Below are 12,329 nucleotides of genomic sequence, written 5' to 3'. Positions count from 1 at the left end.
TCATTCCCTCATTTTCCTTTGACTGACCGACACGAGACAGGCGGCAGAGGTCGGATTGATGCAGTAGGCGCACAGTCACAAGCTGGAAGAGAACTGAAATAGAAACTGTTTGATTCATGTGAACTAGAGGTGGGCAAAAAAAGAGCGAGCCGCTCAAAGAGCCGGTTCATTAAAAAGAGCGAATGAACCATGGCTCACATAAAAAGAACCGCGGTTCTTTTTTAAACTCCGGTCTTGAAAGAACAGATCCAAGATGGAAAAAATTTAAACTGTTATAAAGAAAATTTATTGAATTTCCAGCAAAATGTAGTCTTAAATTTGTTTTTGAGAATTGAAAATACAATTTCAAATATTTCAATGCTAATAAAAAAATAATCCCAGCATTGTCCCTTGGTGTACTTTTTCATATACTGTACGATAAAAAACGGTAAAAGGAGGAGTCTATATTTTCATAGCTAAATCCTCATATTTCATTGAAATATATAAAAACTTTCTCATCAATATATATAGAAAGACTCTCAATAGCATTGATGTCAATATTTGAAAACCACTTCATAGTTTTCATGCTAATATTTTCAGTTTCCATTCTTTTTTTTGAAATTTCAAATGTTTTCATTGTACTGATCGTACATTAAAGTGTTGGACCCCTAGGAACAACCCTGGATGCGACCCTGGATGAGCGACACTTGTCGTCATCCTGTTGACATCCACGACCGGAAACCGGTTGTCATAATCCGCGAGCTCAACAAGACACACGTTTATCTATATATATAAAAAATTTCGACGGTTTTGTTCGAACGCGCATCAGTTGATAACGGAAAGTCGGATCGGAGCGCTCTTTACTGCGTTGGGTTCGTATAAGCCCAAGGAAGGTTCTTACGCTAAAGAGTGACAACTTTGGCCACTCCGGAACCGATTCCGGAATCTGCAGATTGTATGGGAAAAGTTGCGTAAAATCAAATTTTGATCACAGGAGGCTAAAAACGTCAAGAAGTGAAAAAATTACAAGACGAAGTTTGTCGGGGTTAGCTTGTTTTTAATAAAATTTTACGATCTTAATAAATGCGTTATCAATTAGTATACACTCGCGTGTTTCATTCGTTGTTTGCGCATTGCAACATAAAGTATTACCCAAATACAAATTTTAGCGTTTCAAATTACTTGTAAATTATTACCAAAAATCTACTAAAAAGCATAGATTTTGGAAAAAAAATCCTCTTGTCCGAATAAACTTCAGCGTTTATAGACTTTATCGATCAAATCATAATGTAGAAAAGAGTTAACAGAATATTTTCTCTAAATAAAACATCAGCAAAAGTTCAATTTCGGCAGAAATAAACGTGATTTTAAAGTTAACAGCAATTTCTCAAAAATCCTAGATTTAAGTTTGAATGCCATTCAATTATTCGAACTCTTAGGTTCGAGTAGAAATGTTGACATAGAGACCGCCAAGACCTATTTTTCAAATAATTTATATAATTCCAATGAGAAATAGCTTTAAAAATCATACCGATCTTTTAAAATATCCTTTTCAGACATATTTAAAAAAAGAGCGAAAGAGCCGTTCAAACGAGCGGCTCTTTTTAATGAGCGAACGAAAATGAGCGGCTCCTAAAAAAGAGCGATTTTGCCCACCTCTAATGTGAACAGTGGGTTTAGAGCAGGGGTGCTCAAAGTTTTTGGAGGACGGGCCAAATTTGAAGCTTAAATTAGCTTGCAGGCCAAATTTACAGAATGGGTTATTTAAAAAAATGAAAATACTTTTTTTTATTTAAATGACTAAAAAAATCAGTTGAAGTTTTTTGAAATTTCTGTTATGTTTACGTACATACCATTAATTAATAAAACTTTCGTTAATAACAATTCCGATAATTAAAGTAATAGAAAACACGAAACTACAGTTTTCTATCAGTATTGTTGATTTGATTATTTTAGATATTTGAAAAAAGTTTAATAAGTTGAATGTACTTTTTCATTAAAGTTGTAAAGTTGTTTTGCAATCTCTATATTTAAAAAAAAAGTAAGATTCGACGAAGAAAAACATTTTAGCGAAAAAGACTAACTAAACTTTTTTGATTGATTTCAGCTGATTGCACTTAAATTGCCATAGAGTTTGAGCCAACTTTCAAACATTCGAGTCGTGCGTTGGTCGACAAAAGCATTGTAAAATATTTGTAACAGCCTAATTCCTTCGATTTAAACATTTTGTCTGCCTGAATAAGATGGTAGACAATCAGATTCGTTATTCAGCTGTCATGAGTTTGAATCTCGTGGGAAGTTTGATGTTCAGTTCATGAAAATGGTCATTATGAATTTCAAACTAAAATGGAATTCTTATATTTTTGCAAATATTACAGATTTCTACCTAAGTAAGTCAACTTTAAACGTTTATAAACGTTTCCTAAAAACTGTATCAAAAAATCAAATTATTCGCTCTACAGCATTGCCTTGGCGGTCTCGATTGCGAGATTTCTACTCGAAACTAGGTGTTCGAAGGCTTGATTGTTGAGTCAATTGCAAACCTCTTTTTAAACCTTAGCTTCCATCCATCCCGGGATTCGAACTGACGACCTTTGGATTGTTAGTCCAACTGCCTACCAGCGACTCCACCGAGACAGGACCCAGGGAGACGACTCCTACACCGGGACTGAGCTAACGACCTAACCTTTTTTAGGTTAGTCCGGGGCCAACATTTACTTCCCGTCCGACGGAAGGCGTGATCAGACAAATCTCGTCTCGAAAAATGCCACCGGGACCGTCTGGGATCGAACCCAGGCCGACTGGGTGAGAGGCAACCACGCTTACCCCTACACCACGGTGTATGAAAATTTTGACGATATTTACTGGTTTCACTCACATTGATACTCGTTTTAACGATTAAGATTTTTGTACAACATATTTGTTTCGTAAAATGGGGATAAAAATATTATTTAATCATTCGTTTTTGTATTATCAAAAAAAAATTGCCGTATTTTTTTTAAATACCCTTAATTTAGAAAAAAGTAAGAAATCACTATATAAGTGTTCCACGGGCCATTTTACATGATCATTCAAAATGGGTCAGCGGGCCATACTTTGGTCACCCCTGGTTTAGAGCGTCCAATTTCCCGTCCCGGGAATTCCCGGGAATTCCCGAAATTCAAGCGGAACTATACATTTTCTTAACTTTTAAGGTCATTTTTTAAACTTAAAAAAAATAAAGCACTAAATTTTATGTTATCAAATTCAATTTACTGTTCTTATTGAACTTATCAGATCGTCTAAAAATTTCATGTCAAGATTTATTTCAGATGTTATAAATTTCTGAAGCATTCACAACTAGGAATAGATCTTGTTTATTTGTTGGGCAACAATAACTGCGATATTATGAAATGAAAATAAACATGTAAAATATTATTTGAAAAAACGGTACCTCTTCCCCCCAAGATCAAAATTTATTGTTTTACGTTTTGTTTACCATGACCAAATTGGAAGAAAATTGAATTGGTATCATTAAATGTCTCTAAGAGGATTTTTGCAGGAAAAATTGAGTTAATTTGTTTAAAAGTGTTTGAGAAAATACAGTTAAAAGTTGAAAATTTATAGAGCCTTAGAGCTACCAAAGGCGTAAGATTTAATAAAAAAAAACTACTTCGTATTATATAAAAAGTGCCCCAAACATGCATGCATATTTCAAATACTCGCTCCAAACAATTGAAAACTTTGAGTTGTGATTACATAAAAATTGTATTTCAAGTGAATAGCAGATTTTTAAAGTAAATTCAATGCTCATCGTTTTATTCATTAGATTAAACCATTTAGATTTGTTCTGGATAAATTTTTGTCATGAAAAACACATTTGCTACATGATTTTTTTTTCATTTAATCTAAATTATCAATATTATTCTTTATCATATTCTCTCAAACTGGCCACAGAGACGTATTCAAAAGCAATTTTATCGTTTTGGAGCATGGATTCATTTTACTCACTTTCCAAACACTTTGATTTAAAAGATTATACCTATAGCTACTTCTTATCAATACAAAATACTAATCATTATTTTTTGATACTTTGTACGAATTGAAAGACAGATATTTAGAAAATTTATATATTTTCTTGAAGTTGTATGTTTTTTTACATGCAGCCTAAGCAATAATTGAACGTAACACTTATTTTGACCATTATAGTTGCTATTTTATACTATTTTGTTGCAAAATGTTAACCAAAGTTAGAATCAGAACAATTTTTGATAAATTTAAAATTTGTTGAAAATTTCCCGTTTCCCGGGAATTCTGTAACCCCGGGAAATTGGACGCTCTAAGTGGGTTGGTAACTTTATGCAGCCCTGGCCTCAACAATCAAGCCTTCGCACTGAGAATTTTGGCTCGATCTTGAGCCAGATCGACTCGAGGCTCGAGCCAAAATTCTCAGTGGGTTCGGACACCTATAGTTTCGAGTAGAAATCTCGCAATCAAGACTTAGCGTTAAATTTATCAGAGAGTGCAATTCGTCGCTAACATTTCAATAAGCGCTATGTCTCACGCAAAGCCTATGTTTATGACGCTTTTTGAAATGTTAGCGACGAATTAAGTGATTTTGACTTTTCAGGCGGGCAAAACGCAGTTATCATGCGTCCTTGGTTTTCAAAAATCTGATTTCTACAAAATCAAATCAGATTCTTTCGTAACATTGTCTGTATGGAATTTAATATTTGGTTTTTTGAAAAGGTGACTTAAAATATGACATTTAGGAAAAGTGTTTAGCAGCACCGAATAGAGTCAATGCATTATTGAGATTTCGACACACGCAATGACATTCAGGTGAGACCTACCTTGTCACCTTGTTGCAAACCACCTTTTTCTGCTGGCCCACCGGGAACAGTCCAAACGATGTAAGCGAAAAGACGTCCATCAGTGCCCGTCTTGCCTCCAACGACACGCATTCCGAAACCGCGAGCTGAAAAAAGCATAACTTTACTAAATTTTCCTTAAAGTAAACAATAGTAAACATTAATATGTACTTCTGTGAGCTTTATCCGCCGGATCCTTTTGCAATATAACTCTGCGCTTAGATGCACACAGCGGACCAGAATCGACGTCATGAATAACAATTTTGATAGCTTCACCATCTAACGATGTCTGCCGTCGAGGAGCCTCCAAATCTTCCAACGCAGGGCATTGATATACGGGCATTTGCATTTGATTTGGGTTTTGATTGCCTCGCAGTGCTGAAATGTCGGGTCTGAAAAAAAAAATCTAAAATAATCAAAAAAGATCTAGCAATTTTGCCAGAGACACGTCGAGCTCTATCGACTCAATACACTGAGCAAAACTCCCACAGCGCATCGAAGTGTTTCGCACATGATCTGGCCTAGTTGTACAGAGCACTCAAATATCAATCGTTGTTGAAATTTCGGTGATTGGTCATGAAATAATTCCATCTACTGTCCCTAACCAGTTGAAAACGGGGAAATTTTTTGTGCTACTCGTTCTAGCCTCGCTTCTAGCCTTCGATAAATGTCGCGCTTAAATCAATCAGTGAAACACATTAACCCTCTACAACCTAACCCCGCCTTTAGACGGGCTTCGATCTAAAAAAATCGCCAAAAATCAATTTTCCAACCGATTTTTGATTTTTAAAAAGCATTGGAAAGAAGAACTCTTCAAATTTTAGAAAATTTATGGGTTGGAAGTTTTACTTGTTTTATGTGACTTTGCCAATGTTTTTAAAAATGTCATTTTTTTAGGGGTCAACTTTGGCTGTGTTTTTTACTAACATTTCCTATATTTTCAGTAAAAAAGAAGTATGCAGTAATTTTTGTAGTTCCCAGACTATGCCTCTACGCATTTTTTTTGCAATTTAAATGATGATGGTGCCATTTTATAGCAGAAAATGTGAAAAACATGCAAAACATTTAAAAAGTGACTGTAAAAACATGAAAAAATTCGATAGGCAAAATGTAATTATATTAGGTGGTAGAATAGGCCAAATACTACCAAAAACAAACATAAACTAAACAAGATAAATGCAAATTTAAATACTAAAAATAAAACAAGAAAAACATAAAACAAGAGAAGTAAAGTTTTTCGTAGAACAAAAGTTGCTCAAAATGTTGCACGGGAAAAATAAATATTTTCGAAAAAAAATTAAATTCAAGTGGAAAATCACGTTGACTTTGAATCGTGCCTGTTTTGGGTAGATCTTAAGATCAATTTCAAGTGTGTTCCTCATCACTTTGAATAGTTAAAGACAGTGGGGCAGATTCATGAGCAAAAAACATGAAAAGCTTGAGCACAAACACTTGCATTTGAGAGTGGTTTGGATTGATGTTAAAACACAAACCAATTAAATCTATGATGTGGCTCTCTTCAATCATTCAAGTGTTTGGGTACTTGAATTAAACGTGTGGCGTATTTTCAGTGTATGGCTTGTGTATGGACATGTTTTTTTGAAATTTACCTGTGCCAAAGACGTGTTCAAATGGTTCAAATAGTTTGAAACTGAAAGGTTTCTGCAGCTTACAAATTTCATGTAAATATCAGAGTGCTTGTGACTTGCACGTTTTAAATATATTCTTAAAATAAACCGTGATTTGCTGAATTAAATCTTTATGTTCTTACAATAATTAGTAACTTTAAAAGTGCCCTGTGGATCAATTGGACCGCGCACTGGACTCACAATCCAGAGGTTGCTGATTTGAATCCCGCGGCGGGCGCACCAGGTACGCGTGCTGTAGCAAGAAGACGCCTCCATCTTTCTCGGTCTTATGCTGCTACTCTCCAATTTCCCAGGTTACAGATCTTCCGGATACCACCATTCACTTGATCTCCCCACCGTGCGCGCGGTTTCCCTGCTCTTCTGCCCGTTCCGCCAGCTGGTTCAGCGCGGTCAAATAGCAGTCTGACAGGCTGGCTCTCGTCCATTCGGGCGACATGGCCACATGGGCTTCCGATCTTCGCCTGGGTGGCGATGGTCGGTTCTTCAAGAAACGCGTGCAGTTCGTGGTTCATGCGTCGTCGCTACACTCCGCCAGACACCTGCACTCCACCGTAGATCGTTAGTAGTAGAGAGCCTGGATCTTATTAGAGAACGGACATCTCAAACCAAAAGTACCAATCGAAGCACGAGAACTGTCAAACGGAGGTACCAAACGAGCATAAGACAAAGGATTTTGCTCGATTGGTACCTCCGTTTGACAGTTCTCGTGCTTCGATTGGTACTTTTGGTTTGAGATGTCCGTTCTCTAAAAAGATCCAGGCTCTCTAGTTAGTAGCACCTTCCGTTCCAAAACTCCAAGGACATGTTCGTCCTCCTGCCGCATCGTCCAAGTCTCGTGGCCATAGAGGACTACCGTTCTAATAAGTGTTTTGTACATCGTCAGCTTCGTGCGGCGTTGCACTCGGTCCGAGCTGAGGGTCTTCCGTAGTCCGAAGTAGGTCCCAGCAAAAATACGAGTCCGGATCTCTTTGCTGGTGTCGTTGTCGGCGGTTACTAGCAATCACAAGTACACGAACTCGCTCACCTCCACCAACTCATCACCATCCACAGTTAGAGGGGTGAGATTTGGGGAGCCGACGTCCTTCGTAAGCCATCACCTTGCCGCAGCCCTCAGCGTGATTCCGCTAATTCCCCCGAAACACGTACGTGACACATCACACTATCCAATGATAGCCTTGATCAGCCGAGTCAGTTTATCCGGGAATCCTTTCTCGTGCATAATCTGCCGTAGCTGCTCGCGGTCGACTGTATCATAGGCCGCCTTGAAGTTGATGAAAATGTGATGTGTTGGCACGTTGTACTCACGAAACTTCTCGAGGATCTGTCGGAGACAAAATATTTGGTCTGTGGTGGTGAGCGCGCCAGTGAAGCCCGCCTGTAGGGCCCCACAAACCTCCTTGCATGGGGTGACTGCTGATGGCAGAGGATCTAGGAGAGGATTTTGTAGGCCGCGTTGATAAGCGTAATGCCACGGTAGTTGCCGCAGTCCAGCTTATCGCCCTTTTTTATCCATCCATTCCTCCGGTAGCTTCTTCTCCTCCCAGATCTTGGAGATCACGCAGTGAAGCGCCCTCGCCATCTCTCCTCCATATTTGAAGAGCTCACCGGGTAACCGATCCGCCGGCAGCTCTGTTGTTCTTCAGCTTCCTGATCTCCCTCTTTACCGTTTCCAGATCAGGTGCTGGGAACTGTTCATCAGCTGCGGGCACTCCAAGGTTGACTCCATCGCTGTCTCCGTTCGCTTCATCGCCGTTGAGATGCTCGTTGAAGTACTGCTTTCACCTGTCCAACACCTCGCTCTTGTTTACGATCAGGTTTCCCTCGTTGTCCCTGCACACGTCGGCTCGCGGCACGAAGCCTTTGCGGGACCGGTTCACCTTCTCGTAAAACTTCCGCGTTTCGTTAGCTCGCATAGGTGCTCCATTTCCGCGCAGTGTCGGTCTTCCTGCTGGCGCTTCTTGAGCTTGAAAATCGCGACTTGCCGATAACGAGCCTGTCTGTATCGTTCCACGTTCCCTCTCGTCGCCTTGTGCAGCTTCTTGTCGTAAGCTGCTCTCTTCTCGGCGGTAATCTGTTGGCACTCGTCGTTGTACTGATGCAACTTATTTTCTTCGGGATGTGATATTCAATTAACTGTACCTTTGGGATTCCCGTTTAAGACTGACGGATGTTGGGAAGGCAACCTCTGCCAACTAAACCAACCCTGTACCCCGGAAGTGGTACCAACCTGACGGCGCGAGTGTAGCTGTCAAACAACATCATTCTCAAGTAAAACGTTCTCGAATAAACACGCGGAATTTTTGTTATCGAATCTAAATTAGTTTTAATTCGCTTTTCCGCTGCCATTCCGAAAACCACTTTAGGTTTTGGGCCCGGGTAACGTTTCGGATCTACCGGTTATCGCGGTCAAAGTGTTTTCGGCGATGGACGGGGAAAAGACGGAAAAGTTGTTCCTTCCGTTCTTTGACGGCACCAACTACAATGCCTGGCGGTATCGGATGCTGTCCCTCCTGGAGGAACGCGAGTTCCTGGAGTGCATCGAGGCGAACGCGGCAGATGTTCCGGCGCTGAAGGACGAGGAAGGTGATGACGCGGCCAAGCAGCTGGAAAAGGCGCGGCTGCGGGAGAGAAGGACGAAGCGGGATCGTTCGTGCAAGAATCTTATCATCTCCCGGATTAACGACGATCAGTTGGAGCATGTCCAGGACAAGACCACCCCCAAGGACATCTGGGACGCGTTGGAGCACATTTTTCAACGGAAAAGTTTGGCGCGCCGGATGTACCTGAAGAAGGAGATCTTGACGCTCGCGTTGGGGAACACGTCGCTGCAGCAGCACTTCCTGACCTTCGACAAACTGGTCCGGCAGTACCGTGCGACTGGAGCGGACATGGACGAGCTCGACGCTATCTGCCATCTTCTTCTGACGCTGAATGCGAGCCCCAAGTACACTGCCGTCGTGACGAGTCTGGAGACGCAACCGGAAGAGCAGCTCTCGCTCGAGTTTGTGAAGTGCAGACTACTTGACGAGGAGACGAAGCAGAAGAGCGTCCAGATCGTGATCCCGAAGAAGGAGGAGACGGCGTTCGTCGGGGCGAAGGCGCAGCAGCAGAAGCCGAAGCAGAAGAAGAAGCTGCGGTGCTACAACTGCAAAGAAGAAGGACACAAGATGTCCGACTGCCCGCAGAAGAAGAAGAAGGAAACGAAAGCAAGTGCAAACATGGCGGAAGAACAAAGTGCAGTGTGTTTCGCTGGGTTGAGCAGGGGGGAGAGTGTTCCGGAGCAACCAGTGACCTGGTACATCGATTCGGGCTGCTCAGACCACCTCGCGAACGACAAGTCCTTGTTCGTAGAACTCGAACCACTGAAGTGTCCGGTGGAGATTGCAATCGCGAAGAACGACGAGTGTATCGTGGCCAAGCATTCTGGCAAGGTGAAAGTGATCTCCAAAGTGAACGACAAGGACCTTCTCTGCACGATCGAAAACGTTCTGTTTGTGCCCGAAATGCGTTGCAATCTCTTCTCGGTCATGCGTGTTGACGATGCGGGAATGCGTGTGACCTATGCCGAGGGTGAAGTCGCGATCTACCGTGGGTCGGAGCTCGTCGCGAGTGGGAAACGAGACGGGAAGCTGTACCGTTTGAACCTCGTGCGCGCGCGCGTTGACGAAAACAAGTCGATGTTAACGTGCGGACTCGTGCCGAAGAACGTCCAGCTGTGACACCGTCGGTTCGGCCACTTGAACGCGAAGTCGCTCGACCAGCTGATTCGCCGGGACATGGTCTCGGGTTTGAAGCTCAACGGTGGGCAGAACGGCAAAGAACTCGTTACGTGCGAAGCTTGTGTGCTCGGCAAACAAACCCGGAAGCCGTTTGCAGTGCGCGAAGGCAAACGTTCGTCGCGAGTGCTCGAGTTGATACACTCGGATGTGTGCGGACCCATTTCGCCGGACGGCTTGGACGGAGCGAAGTACTTCGTGACCTTCATCGACGACTGGAGCCACTTCGTCGTGGTTTACCTGGTGGAGGCGAAGAGCGAGGTCTTCCGGTACTTCAAGATGTACGAGGCCATGGCGACCGCCAAGTTCGGGAAGAAAGTATGTCGGCTCCGCTGCGACAACGGCGGGGAGTACAGAAGCAACGAGTTCGAGCAGTTCTGTCAGGAGAAGGGCATCCAGGTGGAATGGACGGCGCCATACACACCCGAGATGAACGGCACAAGCGAGCGGTTCAACCGCACCCTCGTCGAGAAGTCTCGAGCCATGCTCGAGGACAGTCGTGTTGACAAGAAGTTCTGGGGTCAAGCGATCCAGACAGCGGCGTATCTGACGAACCGCAGTCCGTCGAGTGCGCTTCCTCCGGATGTGACGCCGTACGAGCAGTGGAAAGGTAAGAAGCCTGACGTCTCCAAGTTGCGTGCCTTCGGCTGTCCCGTGTACGCGCACGTGCCGAAGGAGTTGCGGAAGAAGTTAGATCCCAAAGCTTGGAAGGGGATCTTCCTCGGTTACACCCGCGGCGGCTACCGGATCTACAACCCAGAACTGCAGCGCATTGTGCACACACGAGACGTGAACTTCCTGGAACTGGAGAAGCCCGAACACAAGGCGAAGTGGAACGACGCAGACGTGGCTCTGTTGCCGTCACCTGAGGTCGACGATGACTCGATTGCGGCCGTTGACGAGCAAGAACCGGATGAAAGCCAGGTGGAGACAGACGAAGAATACGAAAGTTTCCAGGAGGAATCCGAAGGTGAACCACACGAGGAAGAGCCGAACGTCGAAAATCCGCCAGAACCCGAGCAGGGGTAAATAACACGGGAATACCAAATTTTGGTATTACTTGGGCAAATAACAGCGACCAAAATGTGCCATTGGTTGCCCAGTAATAGATGGTAAAATACCATGAAATCATACCAAAGCCTAGTATGTGGAAGGGCACAACAATACCAAACCATGATATTCCAAAGGTAAAATAATACCACAACATAAAACCATTTCAATACCAAGTTGAGGTCTTCTGGATTTTTGAACATTGCTCGAATACCTGAACATGGTATTACCACGGTTTTATTTTTAGGTATTCCCGCGCCCTTGAAAATCAGATTTTGGTATTCCTGTGGTCTTGCACATACCGTAAACTGGGGTGACTTTGATAGCCCGGGGTGAGTTTGATAGGTTTTTCAAATGCCCGTCAAATTAATATCTAAACTTTTTTGAGAATTTTGAGTATGTAAGCATTAAGGGATAGCTTATTATCGAACATATATGCAAAATTGTGACTGCTACATTCGATGTATCAAAATTAGTGGCCGAATCAAATTTCTATCAATGTCACCCCGGGCTATCAAAGTCACCCCAGTTTACGGTACATGATTTTGGTATGATTTGATGGTATTTTACCATCTATTACTGGGCAACCAAGATCACATTTTGGTCGCTGATATTTGCACAAGTAATATCAAAATTTGGTATTTTCATACCATTTTTAGTGCAGCAGTTGCAGTTAGTGAAAAAACGGAAATGATCCATATGCAACAGCCAAATCTACTCACCTGATGATTCCATGTTGTTCTTAGTGATATTCTTCACCACACCGAATGCATTTGTCATTGATGAACGGCCTGTGCATGAAGTTCTTGAAGATTCTGAAAAATAACAAGATTGAAAAATAAGTGTTATTAAAATAAAACTGGATTGAAATTCAACAAAATTCAATAATCTTTCGATTGACTCGTTTTTCAAAGTATTTGGTTTTTTTCAAGTCATTTTAGCGCAAAATTTATTATCTTGTCCAAATTGGTAAATAAAAATCCCAAAGTTTCAGAGAAAATTGATCAAACCTTTCAATACCAAAA

General features: G+C 42.1%; 1 protein-coding gene across 1 annotated transcript in view; it reads right to left on the bottom strand.

Annotated features, from left to right (window-relative positions):
• Positions 1 to 12,329, bottom strand: part of LOC120427310 (regulating synaptic membrane exocytosis protein 2) — a gene marked incomplete at its 5' end in the record, with an annotated part of 92,695 nt that overhangs the window by 75,710 nt on the left and 4,656 nt on the right. The window contains 2 exons of the mRNA XM_039592162.2: positions 4,812 to 4,936; positions 5,001 to 5,221. Of these exons, the coding sequence (XP_039448096.2) occupies positions 4,812 to 4,936; positions 5,001 to 5,221 (346 nt within the window). The remainder of the gene's footprint in view (positions 1 to 4,811; positions 4,937 to 5,000; positions 5,222 to 12,329) is intronic.

The sequence above is a fragment of the Culex pipiens genome, chromosome 1 (assembly GCF_016801865.2).
Source record: "Culex pipiens pallens isolate TS chromosome 1, TS_CPP_V2, whole genome shotgun sequence".
In the NCBI taxonomy this organism is placed as follows: Eukaryota; Metazoa; Arthropoda; class Insecta; order Diptera; family Culicidae; genus Culex; species Culex pipiens.
This window is presented reverse-complemented; position numbering and strand designations above follow the sequence as displayed.